The following is a 23,280-nucleotide window of genomic DNA, read 5'->3' as shown; positions in this document are numbered from 1 at the left end:
GAATCCGCTCACGAACAAGAGGAGAAGATCGTTTTGGAACAATCTTGAGGGATCATCAACAGTTGCGATCCTACATAGATGAGTGGGGTCGCCATTTTGAACATGCTCAGAAGAAGATAAATTGCTTAAATTCAATCAAGGAGACACAAAATCCTCTACACCACTATGAAAAAACAGCAGCAGCACAAAGCCACTTGTTTCTTACAAACCCCCACCCAAAGGAGTAGTCTAACCTCTCAAGTGTGCGGTGCAGTCATTTGCATTATTTGCGCCATCCTGCACAGCTAATTCATCATCATCTTCAATCAATATTCATCATTGGTGAGGAGTAACCTTGCTACTATTTTAATTTTATTAAGTATTTTTAATGTGCAGATTAGTGATGAGCGAGCCTGCTCGGATGAGGTGTTATCTGAGCATGCTCGTGTCCTAATCGAGCATTTACGGCGTGTTAAAAAAAAGTTTTTAAATGCTCGAGTCAACAGCCGCAACACATGTAGGGATTGCCTAACAAACAGGCAATTCTGGTGTTGCAGCTGTCGAACAGTCGCGAGACATCCAGCTGCAGAGACTTGAGCATTTTTTGCACGCTGAAAATACTCGATTAAGACACGAGCATGCTCAGATAACACCTCATCCGAGCACGTTCGCTCATCACTAGTGCAGACGTATTTTTGTGCTCTCTTCCTTTCTCGTAGTTAGCGCACTTTTTTAAAACTTCGCTATGTACGTCTTTACGTAATTTTAAAGGACTTGAATATCTGTACACTACGTTTTCTTCATTTTATCGAACTGTGCCTTTGTTATGTGACTTCTGTGACACACGACATTTACCTTCCTGACAACGACAAAGAAACATCAGTCATTGAGTTTACAGTCCAAGTCGTTAATTGGTTTTACCTTACTGTGAGGGCAAAAGAAAAAAACGGCAGCCAATAAATAAGTATAGCGTAGAGGCAACATTCGTATACCGAACTGTACATGTGCTGGTGTGCAAATAGCCATTAGGCGATACTATACTATACTTGTTCACCATTCTGTAGTTTGCTTTAAGTTATTTTTTTTTTCATTTTATGACTTTTTTTTTCGGTCAACCATTTATTTTTTATTTTTTTGGCAATTTTTTTTTTGTTTCTTTGTTTTACGTCAACCATTTTTTGGGGTTCAACATCAACCAATTAATTTTTTTTATTACGTCAACAATTTTTTGGGTTTTACATCAACCATTTATTTTTTTTGCTTTAGGTCAACCATTCTTTTTTTTATTTTAGGTCAACCATTTATTTTTTTTTTGTTTTAGGTCAACCATTTATTTTTTTTGTTTTAGGTCAACCATTCATTTTTTTTTTGTTTTAGGTCAACCATTCATTTTTTTTTATTTTAGGTAAACCATTTATTTTTTTTGCTTTAGGTGAAACATTCATTTTTTTATTTTAAGTCAACCATTCATTTTTTTTTGTTTTAGGTCAACCATTTATTTTTTTTTTTATTTTAGGTCAACCATTCATTTTTTTTGCTTTAGGTGAAACATTCATTTTTTTTATTTTAGGTCAACCATTTTTTTTTTTTCGGTTTTAGGTCAACCGTTCATTTTTTTTTTTATTTTAGGTCAACCATTTATTTTTTGTTTGTTTTAGGTCAACCATTTATTTTTTTTTGTTTTAGGCCAACCATTCATTTTTTTTATTTTAGGTCAACCATTTATTTTTTTAATTTTAGGTCAACGATATATTTTTTTTGCTTTAGGTGACACATTCATTTTTTTATTTTAGGTCAACCATTCATTTTTTTTTTGTTTTAGGTCAACCATTTATTTTATTTTTTATTTTAGGTCAACCATTTATTTTTTTTGCTTTAGGTGAAACATTCATTTTTTTGTTTTAGGTCAACCATTTTTTTTTTTTTTTATTTTAGGTCAACCATTTATTTTTTTTTGTTTTAGGTCAACCATTCATTTTTTTCGGTTTTAGGTCAACCATTCATTTTTTTTATTTTAGGTCAACCATTTATTTTTTTTTTGTTTTAGGTCAACCATTTATTTTTTGTTTTAGGTCAACCATTTATTTTTTTGTTTTAGGTCAACCATTTATTTTTTAAAAAGGTAATGCATTAAGCTAACTTTTAAATGGAATTAAAGTGCTTTGTGAGCATGATTTGGGTCATATTTAGAGGTTAAACGCTAGAAATAAACATTGATTAGCATTTTTAGTGACTTAATCTGGTGAATGTTCGTGGTATTACGGAGTATATTTATTTATTGTAGAGGATATACCACTCTTGGTCAGCGCAGTATCCAGTAAATCAAGGATATACAGCAAGCAGTGGACTACGTAGTCAGTCTTGCACGGTTCAATCAGGCTTTTACCTATGGCTGACGGCTAGGTGTTCGCTTCTTCTCCATCTGTGGGAAATCCGATGAAGTCACAGAGGGAGAAATCTCCCTCTGTCAGACTCCTTACATGCAGCGGAGGCTCCTGACCTCGTCATGTAAGGAATCAACTGAACTGCTGCAAACACTGACAATTCTCATTCCTCCCCTGTATCTCAGCAATCAGGGGGCATAGAGCGCTGCTGGGCAGTGTGAGCCCCCCGGACTTACAGGCTACGTCATACCCTAATGGAAAGTGGGACATACAAGGACCAGCGCTGAGACCGGAAGCCGTTACCAGTATTTAGTCCCGAAAAGTTAAAAATCAAAGGGTAAAAATAAAATACAGCTATTAACTCACAAGGTAGGAATTGAACCCATCATTGATTGACTCCACAGACTGCTCCGTGCTGAAATCTCCAAGATGAGGATAGTCATAGCCTTCACAGGAGGAGGCTGCGCACATATAAGGAAAGAAAAGACAAAGAAAAGGTCAATGTCAGAGCTACTAAACTGACCGAGGAACAGCACAAATTTCTCCTAACCATTCTGATTAATATTCATGTAGCCGTATTATAGTAGCTATATTCTTGTACATAGGAGCAGTATTATAGTAGTTATATTCTAGTACATAGGGGCAGTATTATAGTAGTTATATTCTTGTACATAGGAGCAGTATTATAGTAGTTATATTCTTGTACATAGACGCAGTATTATAGTAGTTATATTCTTGTACATGGGGGCAGTATTATAGTAGTTATATTCTTGTACATAGGGGCAGTACTATAGTAGTTATATTCTTGTACATAGGGGGCAGTATTATAGTAGTTATATTCTTGTATATACTGTAGGGGCAGTATTATAGTAGTTATATTCTTGTACATAGGAGCAGTATTATAGTAGTTATATTCTAGTACATAGGGGCAGTATTATAGTAGTTATATTCTTGTACATAGGAGCAGTATTATAGTAGATATATTCTTGTACATAGGGGCAGTATTATAGTAGTTATATTCTAGTACATAGGGGCAGTATTATAGTAGTTATATTCTTGTACATAGGAGCAGTATTATAGTAGATATATTCTTGTACATAGGAGCAGTATTATAGTAGTTATATTCTAGTACATAGGGGCAGTATTATAGTAGTTATATTCTTGTACATAGGGGCAGTATTATAGTAGTTATATTCTTGTACATAGGGGCAGTATTATAGTAGTTATATTCTTGTATATAGGAGCAGTATTATAGTAGCTATATTCTTGTATATAGGAGCAGTATTATAATAGTTATATTCTTGTACATAGGGGCAGTATTATAGTAGTTATATTCTTGTACATAGGGGCAGTATTATAGTAGTTATATTCTTGTACATAGGGGCAGTATTATAGTAGTTATATTCTTGTACATAGGAGCAGTATTATAGTAGTTATATTCTTGTACATAGGGGCAGTATTATAGTAGTTATATTCTTGTACATAGGGGCAGTATTATAGTAGTTATATTCTTGTATATAGGAGCAGTATTATAGTAGTTATATTCTTGTATATAGGAGCAGTATTATAGTAAATATATTCTTGTACATAGGGGCAGTATTATAGTAGATATATTCTTGTACATAGGGGCAGTATTATAGTAGTTATATTCTTGTATATAGGAGCAGTATTATAGTAGTTATATTCTTGTACCCAAGAGCAGTATTATAGTAGTTATATTCTTGTACATAGGAGCAGAATTATAGTAGTTATATTCTTGTACATAGGGGGCAGTATTATAGTAGTTATATTCTTGTACCCAAGAGCAGTATTATAGTAGTTATATTCTTGTATATAGGGGGCAGTATTATAGTAGTTATATTCTTGTACATAGGGGCAGTATTATAGTAGTTATATTCTTGTATATAGGGGGCAGTATTATAGTAGTTATATTCTTGTATATAGGAGCAGTATTATAGTAGTTATATTCTTGTACATAGGAGCAGTATTATAGTAGTTATATTCTTGTACATAGGGGCAGTATTATAGTAGTTATATTCTTGTACATAGGGGCAGTATTATAGTAGTTATATTCTTGTATATAGGAGCAGTATTATAGTAGTTATATTCTTGTATATAGGAGCAGTATTATAGTAGTTATATTCTTGTACATAGGAGCAGTATTATAGTAGTTATATTCTTGTACATAGGGGCAGTATTATAGTAGTTATATTCTTGTACATAGGGGCAGTATTATAGTAGTTATATTCTTGTATATAGGAGCAGTATTATAGTAGTTATATTCTTGTATATAGGAGCAGTATTATAGTAAATATATTCTTGTACATAGGGGCAGTATTATAGTAGTTATATTCTTGTACATAGGGGCAGTATTATAGTAGTTATATTCTTGTATATAGGAGCAGTATTATAGTAGTTATATTCTTGAACATAGGGGCAGTATTATAGTAGTTATATTCTTGTATATAGGAGCAGTATTATAGTAGCTATATTCTTGTATATAGGAGCAGTATTATAGTAGTTATATTCTTGTACATAGGGGCAGTATTATAGTAGTTATATTCTTGTACGTAGGGGCAGTATTATAGTAGTTATATTCTTGTATATAGGAGCAGTATTATAGTAGTTATATTCTTGTATATAGGAGCAGTATTATAGTAGTTATATTCTTGTACATAGGGGCAGTATTATAGTAGTTATATTCTTGTACATAGGGGCAGTATTATAGTAGTTATATTCTTGTACATAGGAGCAGTATTATAGTAGTTATATTCTTGTATATAGGAGCAGTATTATAGTAGTTATATTCTTGTACCCAAGAGCAGTATTATAGTAGTTATATTCTTGTACATAGGAGCAGTATTATAGTAGTTATATTCTTGTACATAGGGGCAGTATTATAGTAGTTATATTCTTGTATATAGGATCAGTATTATAGTAGTTATATTCTTGTACATTGGGGCAGTATTATAGTAGTTATATTCTTGTATATAGGAGCAGTATTATAGTAGTTATATTCTTGTACATAGGGGCAGTATTATAGTAGCTATATTCTTGTACATAGGAGCAGTATTATAGTAGTTATATTCCTGTACGTAGGGGCAGTATTATAGTAGTTATATTCTTGTACATAGGAGCAGTATTATAGTAGTTATATTCTTGTACATAGGAGCAGTATTATAGTAGCTATATTCTTGTACATAGCAGTATTATAGTAGTTATATTCTTGTACATAGGAGCAGTATTATAGTAGCTATATTCTTGTACATAGGGGCAGTATTATAGTAGTTATATTCTTGTACATAGGGGCAATATTATAGTAGTTATATTCTTGTACATAGGAGCAGTATTATAGTAGTTATATTCTTGTACATAGGTGCAGCATTATAGTAGTTATCTTCTTGTTCATAGGGGCAGTATTATAGTAGTTATATTCTTGTACATAGGGGCAGTATTATAGTAGTTATCTTCTTGTACATAGGAGCAATATTATAGTAGTTATATTCTTATACATAGGGGCAGCATTATAGCAGTTATATTGTTGTACATAGGGGCAGTATTATAGCAGTTATATTTTTATATAGAGGGGCGGTAATATAGTAGTTAATCTTGTACAGATTGCCAGTCCAGACTTTCTTACAATACAATGGCAGCGGTAAGCTCTTACCTCGATGACGCCTATTTTCCATGGCCGGCAAAGTATTCCTCCTTGGAATGTTGACAGATACAACCCCTATGTTGTCCCCATTATTTGTCTGAGGGCTTCCCCAACGAGTTTCTGAATGACCCGGTTTAGGGGGTCTTGGTGGAGGAGCATTTTGGAAGTCATTGGAAGCTAATCCCAATGCATTATGGTTCTTGTCCAATGTAAAGGTCCTTGGTATTTGATAAACTGAAAGAGGAGTCCCGGGAAGGTCATAGGAGTCTGTCGAGAGGTCACTAAACTCTTTACATAGCGCGTTGCTCGGAGTCTTGTAGGTGTAAACGTCCTCATTTTCAGATTCTAGTGCAGTGAAGCTGGACTTTGTTGGAGTGTCTGAGCCGAAGCTCCTGGGGAGGTCGTAAGCGCTGTCCCTCAACTCGGAGCTGAGCCGTCTCGGCTTTGGTAAACTGTAGAAGCCGTGGACATGACCACTCACTCCATTCATGCAGTGCCCGTAACCCTGAGCCAACTTCTGAACAGCCGTATCACTCCGCATGAAAAAGGAAGAACGCGTGGCTTGAGAAAAACTGGCGCTTCTGAAAAACAAAAAAGAACATTCTCCAAAATACTACGAATATAAGGTACACAAAGAAAGAAGCACAACAGCAGTGTAAATCACGGCAAAGAAGCAGAGATGAGACAAGAATTGGATTTCTGACTACCTCAGGCTCCAATAGACAAGGAGGCGACGCTGGAGTCACTAATGATCACAGCTGTGTAAGAATAAGAATCCTAAAATAAACTGCAGGCGGGAGACCTAGCACTGTCACAGAATATTTACACACGCCAGCATTAGGCAGAACATGCACAGATGTTGCACTTACCTCATATTCTCTGTTTTCCGGCTCATACATTGATGCAGAAATAGGTAATCCTGGGGTGCGCTAGCGGACAGCGTTGTTTGATGCATATGGTTTAATGAAGGTTCAAATGTGAATAGGGTGGGCTGGCTGGAGTGCGAGGGAGCAGAGGACTTTCTTTCCCTGAGTAAGTGGTGGGTGGAACTAAATTCTGCAGGAGACGATCTAGGACCGTGGTTCACAGACTGCACATTTCTTAAGGAATCTGCATGGAAAGATAAAAGAATACATTAGGTAATGTAACTACTATAATACTGCTCCTATGTACAAGGATATAACTACTATAATACTGTCCCTATGTACAAGAATAGAACTACTATAATACTGCTCCTATGTACAAGAATATAACTACTATAATACTGCCCGTATGTACAAGAATATAACTACTATAATACTGCCCCTATGTACAAGAATATAACTACTATAATACTGCCCCTATGTACAAGAATATAACTACTATAATACTGCTCCTATGTACAAGAATATAACTACTATAATACTGCCCGTATGTACAAGAATATAACTACTATAATACTGCCCCTATGTACAAGAATATAACTACTATAATACTGCTCCTATGTACAAGAATATAACTACTATAATAATGTCCCTATGTACAAGGATATAACTACTATAATACTGTCCCTATGTACAAGGATATAACTACTATAATACTGTCCCTATGTACAAGAATATAACTACTATAATACTGCTCCTATGTACAAGAATATAACTACTATAATACTGCTCCTATGTACAAGAATATAACTACTATAATACTGCCCGTATGTACAAGAATATAACTACTATAATACTGCCCCTATGTACAAGAATATAACTACTATAATACTGCTCCTATGTACAAGAATATAACTACTATAATAATGTCCCTATGTACAAGGATATAACTACTATAATACTGTCCCTATGTACAAGGATATAACTACTATAATACTGTCCCTATGTACAAGAATATAACTACTATAATACTGCTCCTATGTACAAGAATATAACTACTATAATACTGCTCCTATGTACAAGAATATAACTACTATAATACTGCCCCTATGTACAAGAATATAACTACTATAATACTGTCCCTATGTACAAGAATATAACTACTATAATACTGTCCCTATGTACAAGAATATAACTACTATAATACTGCTCCTATGTACAAGAATATAACTACTATAATACTGCCCCTATGTACAAGAATATAACTACTATAATACTGTCCCTATGTACAAGAATATAACTACTATAATACTGTCCCTATGTACAAGAATATAACTACTATAACACTGCTCCCTATGTACAAGGATATAACTACTATAATACTGCTCCTATGTACAAGAATATAACTACTATAATACTGTCCCTATGTACAAGGATATAACTACTATAATACTGCCCCTATGTACAAGAATATATCTACTATAATACTGCCCCTATGTACAAGACTATATCTACTATAATACTGCTCCTATGTACAAGAATATAACTACTATAATACTGCTCCTATGTACAAGAATATAACTACTATAATACTGCCCCTATGTACAAGACTATAACTACTATAATACTGCCCCTATGTACAAGACTATATCTACTATAATGCTGCCCCCTATGTACAAGAATATAACTACTATAATACTGCCCCTATGTACAAAAATATAACTACTACTAGATGGTGGCCCGATTCTAACGCATCGGGTATTCTAGAATATGCATGTCCACGTAGTATATTGCCCAGCAACGTAGTATATTGCCCAGCCACGTAGTATATTGCCCAGCCACATAGTATATTGCCCAGTCACGTAGTATATTGCCCAGCAACGTAGTATATTGCCCAGCCACGTAGTATATTGCCCAGCCACATAGTATATTGCCCAGCCACGTAGTATATTGCCCAGCCACGTAGTATATTGCCCAGCCACATAGTATATAGCAGAGCCACGTAGTATGTTGCCCAGTCACGTAGTATATTGCCCAGCACAGAGCCACGTAGTATAGAGACTTAAAATAAATAAATAAACATATACTCACCTATAGCCCGTTGAAGTCCTGCTATACTTACCGTCCGCCGCCTTTCCCGCTCCTCGCCACGTTCCTGGGATCGCTCCATTGCAAGCGGCAGCTTCCGGTGGTCCCAGGGCTGGTGTGAGCAGGACCTATGATGACGTTGCGGTCACATGACCGTGACGTCACGGCAGGTCCTTGTCGCACACCAGCCCTGGGACGGGAGCGGAAGCTGCCACTTGCAATGGAGCGGTCCCGGGTGCGTGGCGAGGAGCGAGAAAGGCGGCGGAGGGTGAGTATAGCAGGTTTGTTTTTGTTTTTATTATTTTTAACATGACATATTTTTACTATTGATGCAGCATCAATAGTAAATAGTTGGGGACACACAGGGTTAATAGCGGCGGTAACGGAATGCGTTACACTGCGGGCCGTTACCGCTGCCATTAACCCTGTGTGAGCGGTGAGTGGAGGGGATTATGGAGCGGGCGCCGGGCAGTGAGTGCAGGGGAGTAGGGGAGGGACTAATCGGACTGTGCCCGTCGCTGATTGGTCGCGGCAGCCATGACAGGCAGCTGCCGAGACCAATCAGCGAACAAATAACCGTGACAGAAGGACAGACAGACAGAAGGAAGTGACCCTTAGACAATTATGTATATAGATAATACTGCTCCCTATGTACAAGACTATATGTACTATAATACTGCCTCCTGGGCGGGGAAACTCCCTAAGCAAGGCCCAGGCTTCCAGGCCTACACTTGGAAGGAACGCCCAAGCTGGTTCTAATGAGGATAAAGATTCCAAAGTGATTTCTGAGGGAAAGAAAGCTGAGAATGAAAGTAATAACAGCAGCAAGAAAGTGAGTAAAGTAACGGAACAAGGAAAAGCCATGGTTGTAGGCAAGAAAGTTCCAGTTAAGCAGTCGTCCAGCCAAGGCAAGCAGAGTGAAGTGCGATTAGGAGAATTCCAAAAGGAATCTACTGGTGAGAAGCTGAATGGAGGGAAGCAGCCTGCAGCTCAGGAGACGCCATCACCGGCCTCAGGTGTGCAGCTCACTCCCAACAGGCAGTGGAGAACTTCACTGGAGAGACAGATACTCCAGGAGAAACATGTGGTGACCAGTAGGCTTGAGCGAAACGGATCGGACAAATTCAAAAGTCGCCGACTTTTGGCAAAGTCGGGTTTCATGAAACCCGACCCGATCCTAGTGTGGGATCGGCCATGCGGTCGGCGATCTTCGCGCCAAAGTCGCGTTTCGTATGACGCGTTTATCGCCATTTTTTCAGCCAATGAAGGAGCGTGGGCAGAGTGATGACATAGGTTTTAGGGCCGTGGACGCCTATCGCCATCTTGTGCGCTGTAGCGATTTGCAATGTGTAACACCAGCTTTTCTGTTCAGGGACGGAGGAGAGAGAGAAAAAAAAAAAAGTTAGTTTTCCCATTGACTTTGCATTGGGTTTCGTGTTTCGGTCGATCCCCGACTTTTCGCCATAATCGGCCGATTTCACTCGACTCGACTTTTGAGATAGTCTGGTTTCGCGAAACCCGACTCGACCCTAAAAAAGTAAAAGTCGCTCAACCCTAGTGACCAGCATGGCGAGCTCTGGATGCACAAGGTCGCAGTCAGGTGGCAGCAGTAAAAGTGCTGTGGAGCCTGGAGCCACGAAACCAGCGGTGATAAAAATCAAGGAGACATCTGGTTCCAAGCAGCTGTAAGCTCATGACTGACCGGGAAAGATTGTGGTCTAACGTCCCCAAGTATAGAGACGCTGAGGGCTGGAGTAAGTTCAGCTTTATTCCCATCTCTAAGCCAGACACTGTTACCGTAAGGGTATGTGCACACGTCAGGATTTCTTGCAGAAATGTTCCTGACAAAAACAAAAAATTAAAAAAAAAAAAAAAGATTTTTCATTCCTTCTCTCCAGCGAACGCTGCTGGAGAGAAGAAATGAATGGGGCTTCAGCACCACAAGCTGGGGGGACAGCGCTTACAGTAGCGCTGTCTCCTGCACAGCACACGGACAGCATCCATGTGCGGTACGTGTTTTACACGGATCGCCTTTAATGGGTCCGTGTGATCCGTGCGTTCCCACAAACACTGACATGTCTCCGTGTTTTTCAAACGGACACACGGTCCGTGAAAACATGCTGACATGTGCAGAGACACATTGATTTTAATGTGTCTACGTGAGTCAGTGTCTCCGGTACGTGAGGAAACTGTCACCTCACGTACCGGAGCAACTGACGTGTGAAACCGGCCTAAGCGGAAGCCCTTACCTGAGGGCACTCGGGAAGAGTCTGAAATGGAGACAGGTGGTGGGCAGAATAACTCCAACCCAGATCTGTGACGCTGTCAACCAGAGAATGTCTGAACTCAGATAGATAAAGTCATTAGGAAATGTAAAGCTATGGAAGGATGCGTCACTGGGTTCAAATATGATGAGCTCATTTTGCAAGGCTTTTTTTTCCCTCAAACCAGAAGTATGGACTCTAAGTTAATTTTACATGTGTAATCTGGAAATGTAATGAATGTTTATACAATCCAAGTGATTTGAGCACTGTACTACTGGAAGAATTTTGTTAAATTCAACTGTATTTGTTTTTACAATAAAAATTGCCCCTATGTACAAGAATATAGCTACTATAATACTGCTCCTATGTACAAGAATATAACTACTATAATACTGCTCCTATGTACAAGAATATAACTACTATAATACTGCTCCTATGTACAAGAATATAACTACTATAATACTGCCCCTATGTACAAGAATATAACTACTATAATACTGCTCCTATGTACAAGAATATAACTACTATAATACTGCTCCTATGTACAAGAATATAACTACTATAATACTGCTCCTATGTACAAGAATATAACTACTATAATACTGCCCCTATGTACAAGAATATAACTACTATAATACTGCTCCTATGTACAAGAATATAACTACTATAATACTACCCCTATGTACAAGAATATAACTACTATAATACTGCCCCTATGTACAAGAATATAACTACTATAATACTGCTCCTATGTACAAGAATATAACTACTATAATACTGCCCCTATGTACAAGAATATAACTACTATAATACTGCTCCTATGTACAAGAATATAACTACTATAATACTGCCCCTATGTGCAAGAATATAACTACTATAATACTACCCCTATGTACAAGAATATAACTACTATAATACTGCCCCTATGTACAAGAATATAACTACTATAATACTGCTCCTATGTACAAGAATATAACTACTATAATACTGCTCCTATGTACAAGAATATAACTACTATAATACTGCCCTTATGTACAAGACTATAACTACTATAATACTGCCCCTATGTACAAGAATATAACTATTATAATACTGCTCCTATGTACAAGAATATAACTACTATAATACTGCCCCTATGTACAAGAATAACTACTATAATACTGCTCCCTATATACAAGAATATAACTACTATAATACTGTTCCTTTGTACAAGAATATAACTACTATAATACTGCTCCTATGTACAAGAATATAACTACTATAATACTGCTCCTATGTACAAGAATATAACTACTATAATACTGCCCCTATGTACAAGAATATAACTACTATAATACTGCTCCTATGTACAAGAATATAACTACTATAATACTGCCCCTATGTACAAGAATATAACTACTATGATACTGCTCCTATGTACAAGAATATAACTACTATAATACTGCCCCTATGTACAAGAATATAACTACTATGATACTGCTCCTATGTACAAGAATATAACTACTATAATACTGCTCCTATGTACAAGAATATAACTACTATAATACTGCCCCTATGTAGAAAATATGACATTCTCATCTACAACAAATAACCGTTATTTTGCATACATGTCTATAAGAGCAGTATTATAATTCTTTAACTATATAAATAAAGAAAATAACCAACTCCCTCTATATTTTCACTCCTGTAGGGCTGTTCCTATGTTGAAGAAGGATTTAGCTCTCCGTCGCTCTTTTACAAACCATCATGCATAATACAAGTGATGTTCCGGTAAGATGCTCAGTATAATTTCACAGTGGTATAAACGAGATTATGGATGTGTAATGCTGGAGTCATGAATCATTGCATCCGGATGCAATTTAACAATGAAAGAGTAATTATGCATCCTGTTCTACGTGCAGATGCTGTGCCCTGTGTGCAGTCCTGGTTAGTGAACAGCCACAGGGATGGCACTGCTATATAACAGACAAACGGATTTATATACTATGCTTTAAAGAAGCATGCATAGCATATACACTGAGGTGCAGTCACTGTGTACATACATTACATTACTGATCCTGAGTTACCTCCTGTATTATACCCCAGAGCTGCACTCACTATTCTGCTGGTGCAGTCACTGTGTACATACAGTTAGGTCCATATATATTTGGACAGAGACATTTTTCTAATTTTGGTTATAGACATTACCACAATGAATTTTAAACAAAACAATTCATGTGCACTTGAAGTTCAGATTTTCAGCTTTCATTTGAGGGTATTAACATTAAAATTGGATGAAGGGTTTAGGAGTTTCAGCTCCTTAACATGTGCCACCCTGTTTTTAAAGGGACCAAAAGTAATTGGACAGATTAAATTATTTTAAATAGAATGTTCATTTCTAGTACTTGGTTGAAAACCCTTTGTTGGCAATGACTGCCTGAAGTCTTGAACTCATGGACATCACCAGACGCTGTGTTTCCTCCTTTTTGAGGCTCGGCCAGGCCTTCACTACGGTGGTTTTCAGTTGCTGTTTGTTTGTGGCCTTTCTGTCTGAAGTTTAGTCTTTAACAAGTGAAATTGGGTTGAGGTCAGGTGACTGACTTGGCCATTCAAGAATATTCCACTTCTTTGCTTTAATAAACTCCTGAGTTGCTTTGGCTTTATGTTTTGGGTCATTGTCCATCTGTAGTATGAAACGACGACCAATCAGTTTGGCTGCATTTGGCTGGATCTGAGCACACAGTATGGCGGCTCTGAAGACCTCAGAATTCATTCGGCTGCTTCTGTCCTGTGTCACATCATCAATAAACACTAGTGACCCAGTGCCACTGGCAGCCATGCATGCCCGCGCCATCACACTGCCTCCGCCGGGTTTATGCATGCCCGCGCCATCACACTGCCAACGCTGTGTTTTACAGATGATGTGGTATGCTTTGGATCATGAGCTGTACCACGCCTTCGCCATACTTTTCTCTTTCCATCATTCTGGTAGAGGTTGATCTTGGTTTCATCTGTCCAAAGAATGTTCTTCCAGAACTGTGCTGGCTTTTTTAGATGGTTTTTTAGCAAAGTCCAGTCTAGCCTTTTTCTTCTTGATGCTTATGAGTGGCTGCACCGTGCAGTGAACCCTCTGTATTTACTTTCATACAGTCTTCTCTTTATGGTAGATTTGGATATTGATACGCCGACCTCCTGGAGAGTGTTGGTCACTGGGTCGGCTGTTGTGAAGGGGTTTTCTCTTCACCATGGAGATTATTCTGCGATCATCCACCACTGTTGTCTTCCGTGGGCTCCAGGTCTTTTTGCATTGATGAGTTCACCAGTGCTTTCTTTCTCAGGAAGAACCAAACTGTAGATTTTGCCACTCCTTATATTGTAGCAATTTCTTGGATGGGTTTTTTCTGTTTTCGCAGCGTAAGGATGGCTTGTTTCACCTGCATGGAGAGCTCCTTTGACCGCATGTTTACTTCACAGCAAAACCTTCCAAATGCAAGCACCACACCTCAAATCAACTCCAGGCCTTTTATCTGCTTAATTAAGAATGATATAATGAAGGGATTGCCCACACCTGTCCATGAAATAGCCTTGGAGTCAATTGTCCAATTACTTTTGGTCCCTTTAAAAACAGGGTGGCACATGTTAAGGAGCTGAAACTCCTAAACCCTTCATCCAATTTTAATGTGAATACCCTCAAATGAAAGCTGAAAGTCTGAACTTCAACTGCATCTGAATTGTTTGGTTAAAAATTCATTGTGGTAATGTCTATAACCAAAATTAGAAAAATGTTGTCTCTGTCCAAATATATATGGACCTAACTGTACATTACATTACTGATCCTGAGTCACATCCTGTATTATACCCCAGAGCTGCACTCACTATTCTGCTGGTGCAGTCACTGTGTACATACATTACATTACTGATCCAGAGTTACATCCTGTATTATACCCCACAGCTGCACTCACTACTCTGCTGGTGCAATCACTGTGTACATACATTACATTACTGATCCTGAGTTACATCCTGTATTATACTCCAGAGCTGCACTCACTATTCTGCTGGTGCAGTCACTGTGTACACACATTACATTACTGATCCTGAGTTACATGCTGTATTATACTCCAGAGCTGCACTCACTATTCTGCTGGTGCAGTCACTATGTACATACATTACATTACTGATCCTGAGTTACATCCTGTATTATACTCCAGAGCTGCACTCACTATTCTGCTGGTGCAGTCACTGTGTACACACATTACATTACTGATCCTGAGTTACATGCTGTATTATACTCCAGAGCTGCACTCACTATTCTGCTGGTGCAGTCACTGTGTACATACATTACTGATCCTGAGTTACATCCTGTATTATACTCCAGAGCTGCACTCACTATTCTGCTGGCGCAATCACTGTGTACATACATTACATTACTGATCCAGAGTTACAGCCTCTTTATACCCCAGAGCTGCACTCACTATGTAAATACATTACTTATACTTTACGAGTTATATATTTTATTGCAAAGCTGAAATCATTCAGCAGGCTTTAGAGCTGAAAACAATGTGCAAACACTTACCAAGCAATAAATGCATAGTCTGCTCTATATCAAGTCCACATGTTGGTATACAGCATTACGGTCAATGTGAAATGTATTATTACAACTGATAAAGTGAGAAAAACTGCAGTATGTTCCCATGCAATGTAGTGATGGTATTTGGCCTGTAGGGGTCACTACTGATAGTGAAACATGGAAAGAATGTGACACCATTTATCATTATTGGTTTTTCCTATTGTTACACTTACTTATGATGTATTTTTACCTCCATCATTAATATTTCACATTTACTTCTCTACAGATACAGATTCTGATATTTTTCCAGTTCGGTGAAACTCCATGGACCACGCTTTAAATTGGAGCCTGTTATCCCATACCTGACCAGTTTTGCAGCCGAACTTTAGATCAAGAGCATAAAAAGTTTAGCTTTTTTTTGGTTAGTTTTATTATGGGGAAATATATTTTAATAAAACAATGAAAATTTTTTGTAGAGTTTATGCCAGATGCAAATGAACGGGATGGATCCATGACAGCAAATGAGGATAAAGCCTGTGGGCATCCAATAGAGGGTCTTTCTTAAAGGAGCCTATTAAGTGATTGACTTTAGGGGGGGGGGGAGTGATCTAGGAAAAAACTTCAGCAATAAAAAGTTCAGCCATGTACAGGTTCGGTCTGCGGAGCCCTCCTTTGTTCCCCCCGGAGCCAGCTCCTTAGTCTATGTCTATTCTTGGCCTACTTCCCCTTTAAATGAGAGAATTAATGTATTTTACTGATTAAAAATTTATTTTTTATTTTTACAAATTTTTTTTTTACTGTTTGGCAGAAGGGTTTTTGGGGTCCTGAGAGACATCAGAGATGTAGTGTGACTTTTAGGGGGGCTAGTGACCCCCTGTCAGGGCAGTCTCGTCCTAATAAGTCATAAAACAATTCTCGATTGTCCCGTAAAGTAAAGCAGATGGCGCCTGGAGACAACGCTTCACACCGCCATATATTAGAATTTCACTCCGCGAGATTCCTATTTGTACCGAGTCGGGATGGGAAACATTATGTGACTTTTTTTTTTTTGTTATGGAAAGTTAATTTAATAAAATGGAAAAATCTGATTCAGCTGGAATGGTCACATAATTGCCCCCCTCCAGTAAAGGAAGATCATTTTTTTGGGGTGGGGGGGGATAAGAGCCTGAAAATCTGGTTTATATTCATAAGACATTGCAGGGCTCACACTGGGAATAACCAAAGTCTTTATTTTTAGAAATAACAATAAAATTTACTTTCTATTACTTAAAAAAAAAAAACAAAAAAAAAAACACAACATAATGCAACTTTAGGGTATGCGCAGACGATCAGGGATTGGCAGCACGTGACCGCGGTGTATATTGAACGCAGGGGATCACTGAACCGTGCGATTCACCCAATCCGATACATTCTATGGGTGAAATTCATCTTGCGGAGACTATTAAAAATAGTCTGGAAAAAAAAGCAATTATGTGCATGAGATTTCTGACATTTCAGAACTTTTGCCGTTACTGTAAAAAATCAGCTTTAAATTTGCATTAAAGGAAAAAAAAAACCACATAATTAAGTAAAAACATACCCATAAGGCTTTATAATAAATACACATTTATCACCAATGCACGGGGTAGGGGCAGAGTTCTTGATCACCGGGGGGCCGACTGCTGGGACCCTCATCCATCTCCAGCTTTAAAAATTGTTGCTCTTGGAAGTAATTAAAAAAAAAATTGAAAAAAAAAAATGTATTTCTTTAAAGGGAACCTGTCACCTGATTTTGGCGGGACTGGTTTTGGGTCATATGGGCGGAGTTTTCGGGTGTTTGATTCACCCTTTCCTTACCCGCTGTCTGCATGCTGGCTGCAATATTGGATTGAAGTTCATTCTCTGTCCTCCGTAGTACACGCCTGCGCAAGGCAAGATTGCTTTGCGCAGGCGTGTACTATGGAGGACAGAGAATGAACTTCAATCCAATATTGCAGCCAGCATGCAGCCAGCGGGTAAGGAAAGGGTGAATCAAACACCCGAAAACTCCGCCCATATGACCCAAAACCAGTCCCGCCAAATTCAGGTGACAGAGTCCCTTTAAAAAGCACCTACCTCTTGCCTGAAATATGTAATTGTCAGATTCAGATCAGCAGCATTAAGGCTGTGTTTTTTTTCTCCGCAGTTTACCGCTATAAAACCGCCAAAAAAACGCTTACATTAAGCATCCTATTATTAGAATGCAATCCGCATTTTTTGAGCATTCCATGGCGGAATCGTATTCTGGAAAAAAAACGCAGCATGTTCTTTCTTTGTGCGGAATTGCGGGGATTCCGCACACATAGGAATGCATTGATCTGCTTACTTTCCGCATGGGGCCATACCCACCATGCGGGAGGTAAGCGGATCATGTGCGGATGGTACCCAGGGTGGAGGAGGGGAGGCTTTCCTCCAGACTATGGGAACCATATACCTGTAAAAAAAAAAGAATTAAAATAAAAAATTATGATATTCTCGCCTTCCGGCGTCCCCTGCAGCCTTCCCGCTCCTCGTGATGCTCCCGTTCCCAGGGATGCTTTGCGGCAATAACCTGTGATGATGTAGTGGTCTCATGTGATGCTATCTCATCTGGGGTCATTGCCGCGAGGCATTATTGGGAACGGGAGCATCACGAGGAGCAGTCTGCGAGGGACGCCGGAAGCTGAGAATATCACGATTTTTTATTATTTTTAACATTAGATCTTTTTACTATTGATGCTGCATAGGCCGCATCAATAGTAAAAACTTGGTCACACTTGTCAAACACTGTTTGACAAGTGCGACCAACCTGTCAATATTGAACTGGGGAAGCTACGGAAAAAAAAACTTGAAAATTCCGCAAAAAAAAAAACCATGATAAAAACGCACACAGATTTCCTGCAGAAAAAGTCCGGTTTTGTTCAGGAAATTTCTGCAAAGAATCCTGATGTGTACACATAGCCTTACACTAGGTAAGAAACGATACGTTTGTTTGTTTTTTATTCCTGCTCTTCTCTGTTCCAGAGATATGGCCTCCTCCTCCCTGTAGATAGAGTTCATTTATACAAGTGGGTGTGGTCAGCTACTTTTTATGGGGGCCTTTTGTGGACCATGCCCACTTGGTTAAAAAGACTAGATTGAAGTACATTGACGAGGGAAGACTTTTCTCGTGAACCAAGAGGTTCCGGAAGCAAAGAAAAACATTGTTGGATTCAGGAGAACAGCGGGATTTATGGATAATATGATACAAGCACATTCAGGTGAAATGTATTGTGGCCAACTCCCTGCGCTGCAATCTATGCCTCCAGCAATTTATGGCAGTGACATGTGGTTCCCGTGCCAGCACGCCGTAGTCAGTCGCCAGCTCCTGTGCTGGCTACGCAAGAGGATTCTGTGCCGTGCGGGAGCGGAGGAAGGCAAGAATAATAGGTGGTCTCTTTTTTAAAATGTGCTGGAGAAGAATTGAAGGTATCCAGGATGGCGGACATTATACCAGGATGGGGGACATATTCCAGGATGGGAGACATTATACCAGGATGGGGGACATTATACCAGGATGGGGGACATATTCCAGGATGGGAGACATTATACCAGGATGGGGGACATTATTCCAGGATGGGGGACATTATACCAGGATGGGGGACAGCATACCAGGATGGGGGACATATTCAAGGATGGGAGACATTATACCAGGATGGGGGACATTATTCCAGGATGGGGGACATTATACCAGGATGTGAGACATTATACCAGGATGGGGGACATTATTCCAGGATGGGGGACATTATACCAGGATGTGAGACATTATACCAGGATGGGGGACATTATGCCAGGATGGGGGACATTATACCAGGATGGGGGACATTATTCCAGGATGTGAGACATTATATCAGGCTGGGGGACAGTATACCAGGATGGGGACATTATACCATGATGGGTGACAATATACCAGGATGGGGGACATTATACCTGGATGGGGGACATTATACCAGGATGGGGGACATTATACCAGGATGGGGGACATTATACCAGGATGGGGGACAGTATACCAGGATGGGAGACATTATTCCAGGATGGGAGACATTATACCAGGATGGGGGACATTATACCAGGATGTGAGACATTATACCAGGATGTGAGACATTATACCAGGATGTGAGACATAATACCAGGATGGGGGACATTATACAAGGATGTGAGAAATTATACAAGGATGTGAGAAATTATACCAGGCTGGGGGACAGTATACCAGGATGGGGACATTATACCATGATGGGTGACAATATACCAGGATGGGGGACATTATACCTGGATGGGGGACATTATACCAGGATGTGAGACATTATACCAGGATGGGGGACAGTATACCAGGATGTGAGACATTATACCAGGTTATACCATTATACCAGGATGGGGGACATTATACCAGGATGGGGGACATTATTCCAGGATGTGAGACATTATACCAGGATGGGGGACAGTATACCAGGATGTGAGACATTATACCAGGATGGGGGACATTATACCAGGATGGGGGACATTATTCCAGGATGGGAGACATTATACCAGGATGGGGGACATTATACCAGGATGTGAGACATTATACCAGGATGTGAGACATAATACCAGGATGGGGGACATTATACAAGGATGGGGGACATTATACAAGGATGTGAGAAATTATACCAGGATGAGGGACATTATACCAGGATGAGGGACATTATACCAGGATGGGGACATTATACAAGGAAGTGAGACATTATACCAGGATGAGGGACAGTATACCAGGATGGGGGACATTATTCCAGGATGTGAGACATTATACCAGGATGGGGGACATTATACCAGGATGGGGGACATTATACCAGGATGTGAGACATTATACCAGGATGGGGGACATTATACCAGGATGTGAGACATTATACCAGGATGGGGGACATTATACCAGGATGAGGGACATTATACCAGGATGAGGGACATTATACCAGGATGGAGGACATTATACCAGGATGTGAGACATTATACCAGGATGGGGGCAAATATTACTGGAAGGGGCCCAGAATGGGGGAGATTACTACAAGAAGGAGCCAGGGCAGAGGGCATTATTACTTGAGGGGTGAACACAGTATGTCTTTATAGGATCTATAACGCTACAAGGGACCCCACCTCTGACCAAACATGCAGGTAGGGCTCAGATCCAAATTTTGCACCTGGACCCATTGGACTTTAGTGCCGTGCAGATCAGTGGGGGTGCCAGCGATCGCCTCCCACCAACCAGCAAGTGACGGCCTATCCTAGTGATAAGTAGTCATACAGACAGGACCCAGCGTCGGATTGTGGCAGTAGTGGCGGAGGCTGCAGTGCTATATACAGTATAGCCCCTGTACAGTAATTATATATATTCTTCTAAATTTCCTTCCGAGAACTCAAGATTAGACGACAAGTAACCTCCAAAAGAAAAAGCAATTTCTTCCCCTGTTCCCACTCCCACTCGCGGCGTCCTGTGCACCCTGCGGATTAGAACATTCATTTCTTCAGTACACTGGGGGCTCAGGAGATAGGGGTGTGAAAAGGCAAGATTGTGCCGCTAATCTAAAACTTCCTCCTCATTAGGAGCGCCAACTCAGGCATCTTATGAAATGTCGCAGCCATCTCGGCAGGTTCGCTCCTCCACAGATCGGGCAGAGTTCTGCAACTTTATCGTGCACCGCACTTTGCATTTCAGTTCTTTACGGCTTTCAAGATCTCTGCTAGCTGTCAGTGAATGCGAACCTTCTCACAGCCGATGTCTTGTCGCAATTATGTCCAATTTTCTGCAGTTACACTGCAAGAAACTATCAGGATAGGGGAGACAGTTTTGGTGACTATTTGTTTAGCTCCCTGTGGAATGTATAGGCTGGATGCTATAGTAACAAACCCTCAGCTGTGCAAAGAATTAAGACGCATCATCTGTTGGCTGTGTGGGGGGGGGGTCGTCACACTGTCTAGGGGTCACTAGGGGCCTCGTGTGTGGGGGTACTGCAGGGACATCACCGTGTCGGAGGCACCATACTGTGCATGTGGAGGGTACTGTGGGGGTATCATTGTGTTTAGGGGACATTTTTGTTGACATCACACTATGGAGCCATGAAGGTGAGAACACGAAGGTGCTTCAATGAGAGCAAAATTACTTTATAAATGCAAAAGTTGTGAATTATGCCCTTCTGTCACTATGACTATGCACTGCGACCCTCATTTTTTTTAATTTTTCAATTTATTTTATTCCTCGGGGGAGGTCCCTTATTAAGGACTTTTGCTGCAGATCCCCATGATTTCCATCTACGCTCCTAAATCATGACTACAGTAAAGTCTCCTAAGACCATTCATGTGTGGGGGCTTTTCATCGATGGAGGGGGTCACACTTGGGCCCAAGAACACGACCATGAATAAAGAATGAGATCTAAACCTTCTGCAAGATCATCTTCTCCCATCATCCAGGAGTAATGTGGTAATGATGAACAATGATTTTTCCAACACGACCGAGTCATATGGCAAAAGTGATAACAGAGTGGCCCGGAGAGCAAAACATCGACATTTTGGGTCCACGGCCAGGAAACTCCCTAGATCTCAATCCCAATAAGAACCTGTGATCAGTCCTCAAAAAGCAAGTGGACAAAAAAAAAAGATAAACCCAGAATTTGGCCTACAAGAGTGGTTTTTAAATTGACTGTCAAGCCACGCAACCGTGAGAGCAGGCATCTATCAGGATAGGTTTTCAGCCCCCGAATACTTAGCCTTATTTTCCTTATAGATGCCATATTAATCTTTTCATGACCTATGACTTATAGGTACGTCATAGTTTATGTCCTGGTAATTGATGCGGGCTCCGGGGCCGAGCCTGCAACTTTTCAAGCACATGACAGATGACTTGATCAGCTGTTATGGGCACATGGAATTGCGATCCACCCGCAGCTGTTTACATGTTAAATGCAGATGTCAATCTCCGATAAACTGGATGCGCGTCACAAACCACGCCCATCGGCGCCCCTGTCACATGATCGCGGGGCGCTGATCGGTTGGCATGACAGCAGAGGGTCTGCAGGCAGGGCCGCCATCAGGGCATTACAGCCATGACTGGCGTATGGGGCCCGGTGGACAGAGGGGGCCCGCATCGGGCCCCGTCTCATCTGCTCACCGGGCCCCCCCTACAAGCACTGCGGCAAGCTACTGACGTGCGGGCCCGTGCCCGCATGTCAATAGTTAACAGCCGCCGCCAGCCAGTCGGAGGCTGGCAGCTGACTTGAGCGGCCGCAGTGCGCACTTCGCCGGCGTCTGACGTCATTGTCAGCCACCGGCGAGTGCGTCCTTCACCTGCTCATGTTTTTTTTTTTTTTTTTGAGAGCGGCGATCTAGGGGACCCCGGGGCAGAAATGTTGAACACACTGGGGCAGAGATGCTGGACACGCTGGGGCAGAGATGCTGGACACGCTGGGGCAGAAAGCTGGACACGCTGGGGCAGAAA

General features: G+C 40.2%; 1 protein-coding gene across 1 annotated transcript in view; it reads right to left on the bottom strand.

Annotated features, from left to right (window-relative positions):
- GAB2 (GRB2 associated binding protein 2) overlaps window positions 1–23,280 on the bottom strand; it is a 165,457-nt gene that overhangs the window by 12,793 nt on the left and 129,384 nt on the right. Inside the window, exons 3-5 of the mRNA XM_069759349.1 lie at window positions 6,891–7,131; window positions 6,031–6,602; window positions 2,730–2,824 (exon numbers count right to left, since the gene is read on the bottom strand). Coding sequence (XP_069615450.1) covers window positions 2,730–2,824; window positions 6,031–6,602; window positions 6,891–7,131 — 908 coding nt within the window. The remainder of the gene's footprint in view (window positions 1–2,729; window positions 2,825–6,030; window positions 6,603–6,890; window positions 7,132–23,280) is intronic.

The sequence above is a fragment of the Ranitomeya imitator genome, chromosome 3 (assembly GCF_032444005.1).
Source record: "Ranitomeya imitator isolate aRanImi1 chromosome 3, aRanImi1.pri, whole genome shotgun sequence".
Taxonomy (NCBI): Eukaryota; Metazoa; Chordata; class Amphibia; order Anura; family Dendrobatidae; genus Ranitomeya; species Ranitomeya imitator.
The sequence above is the reverse complement of the archived record's forward strand: the minus strand, read 5'-3'. Positions and strand labels throughout refer to the sequence as shown.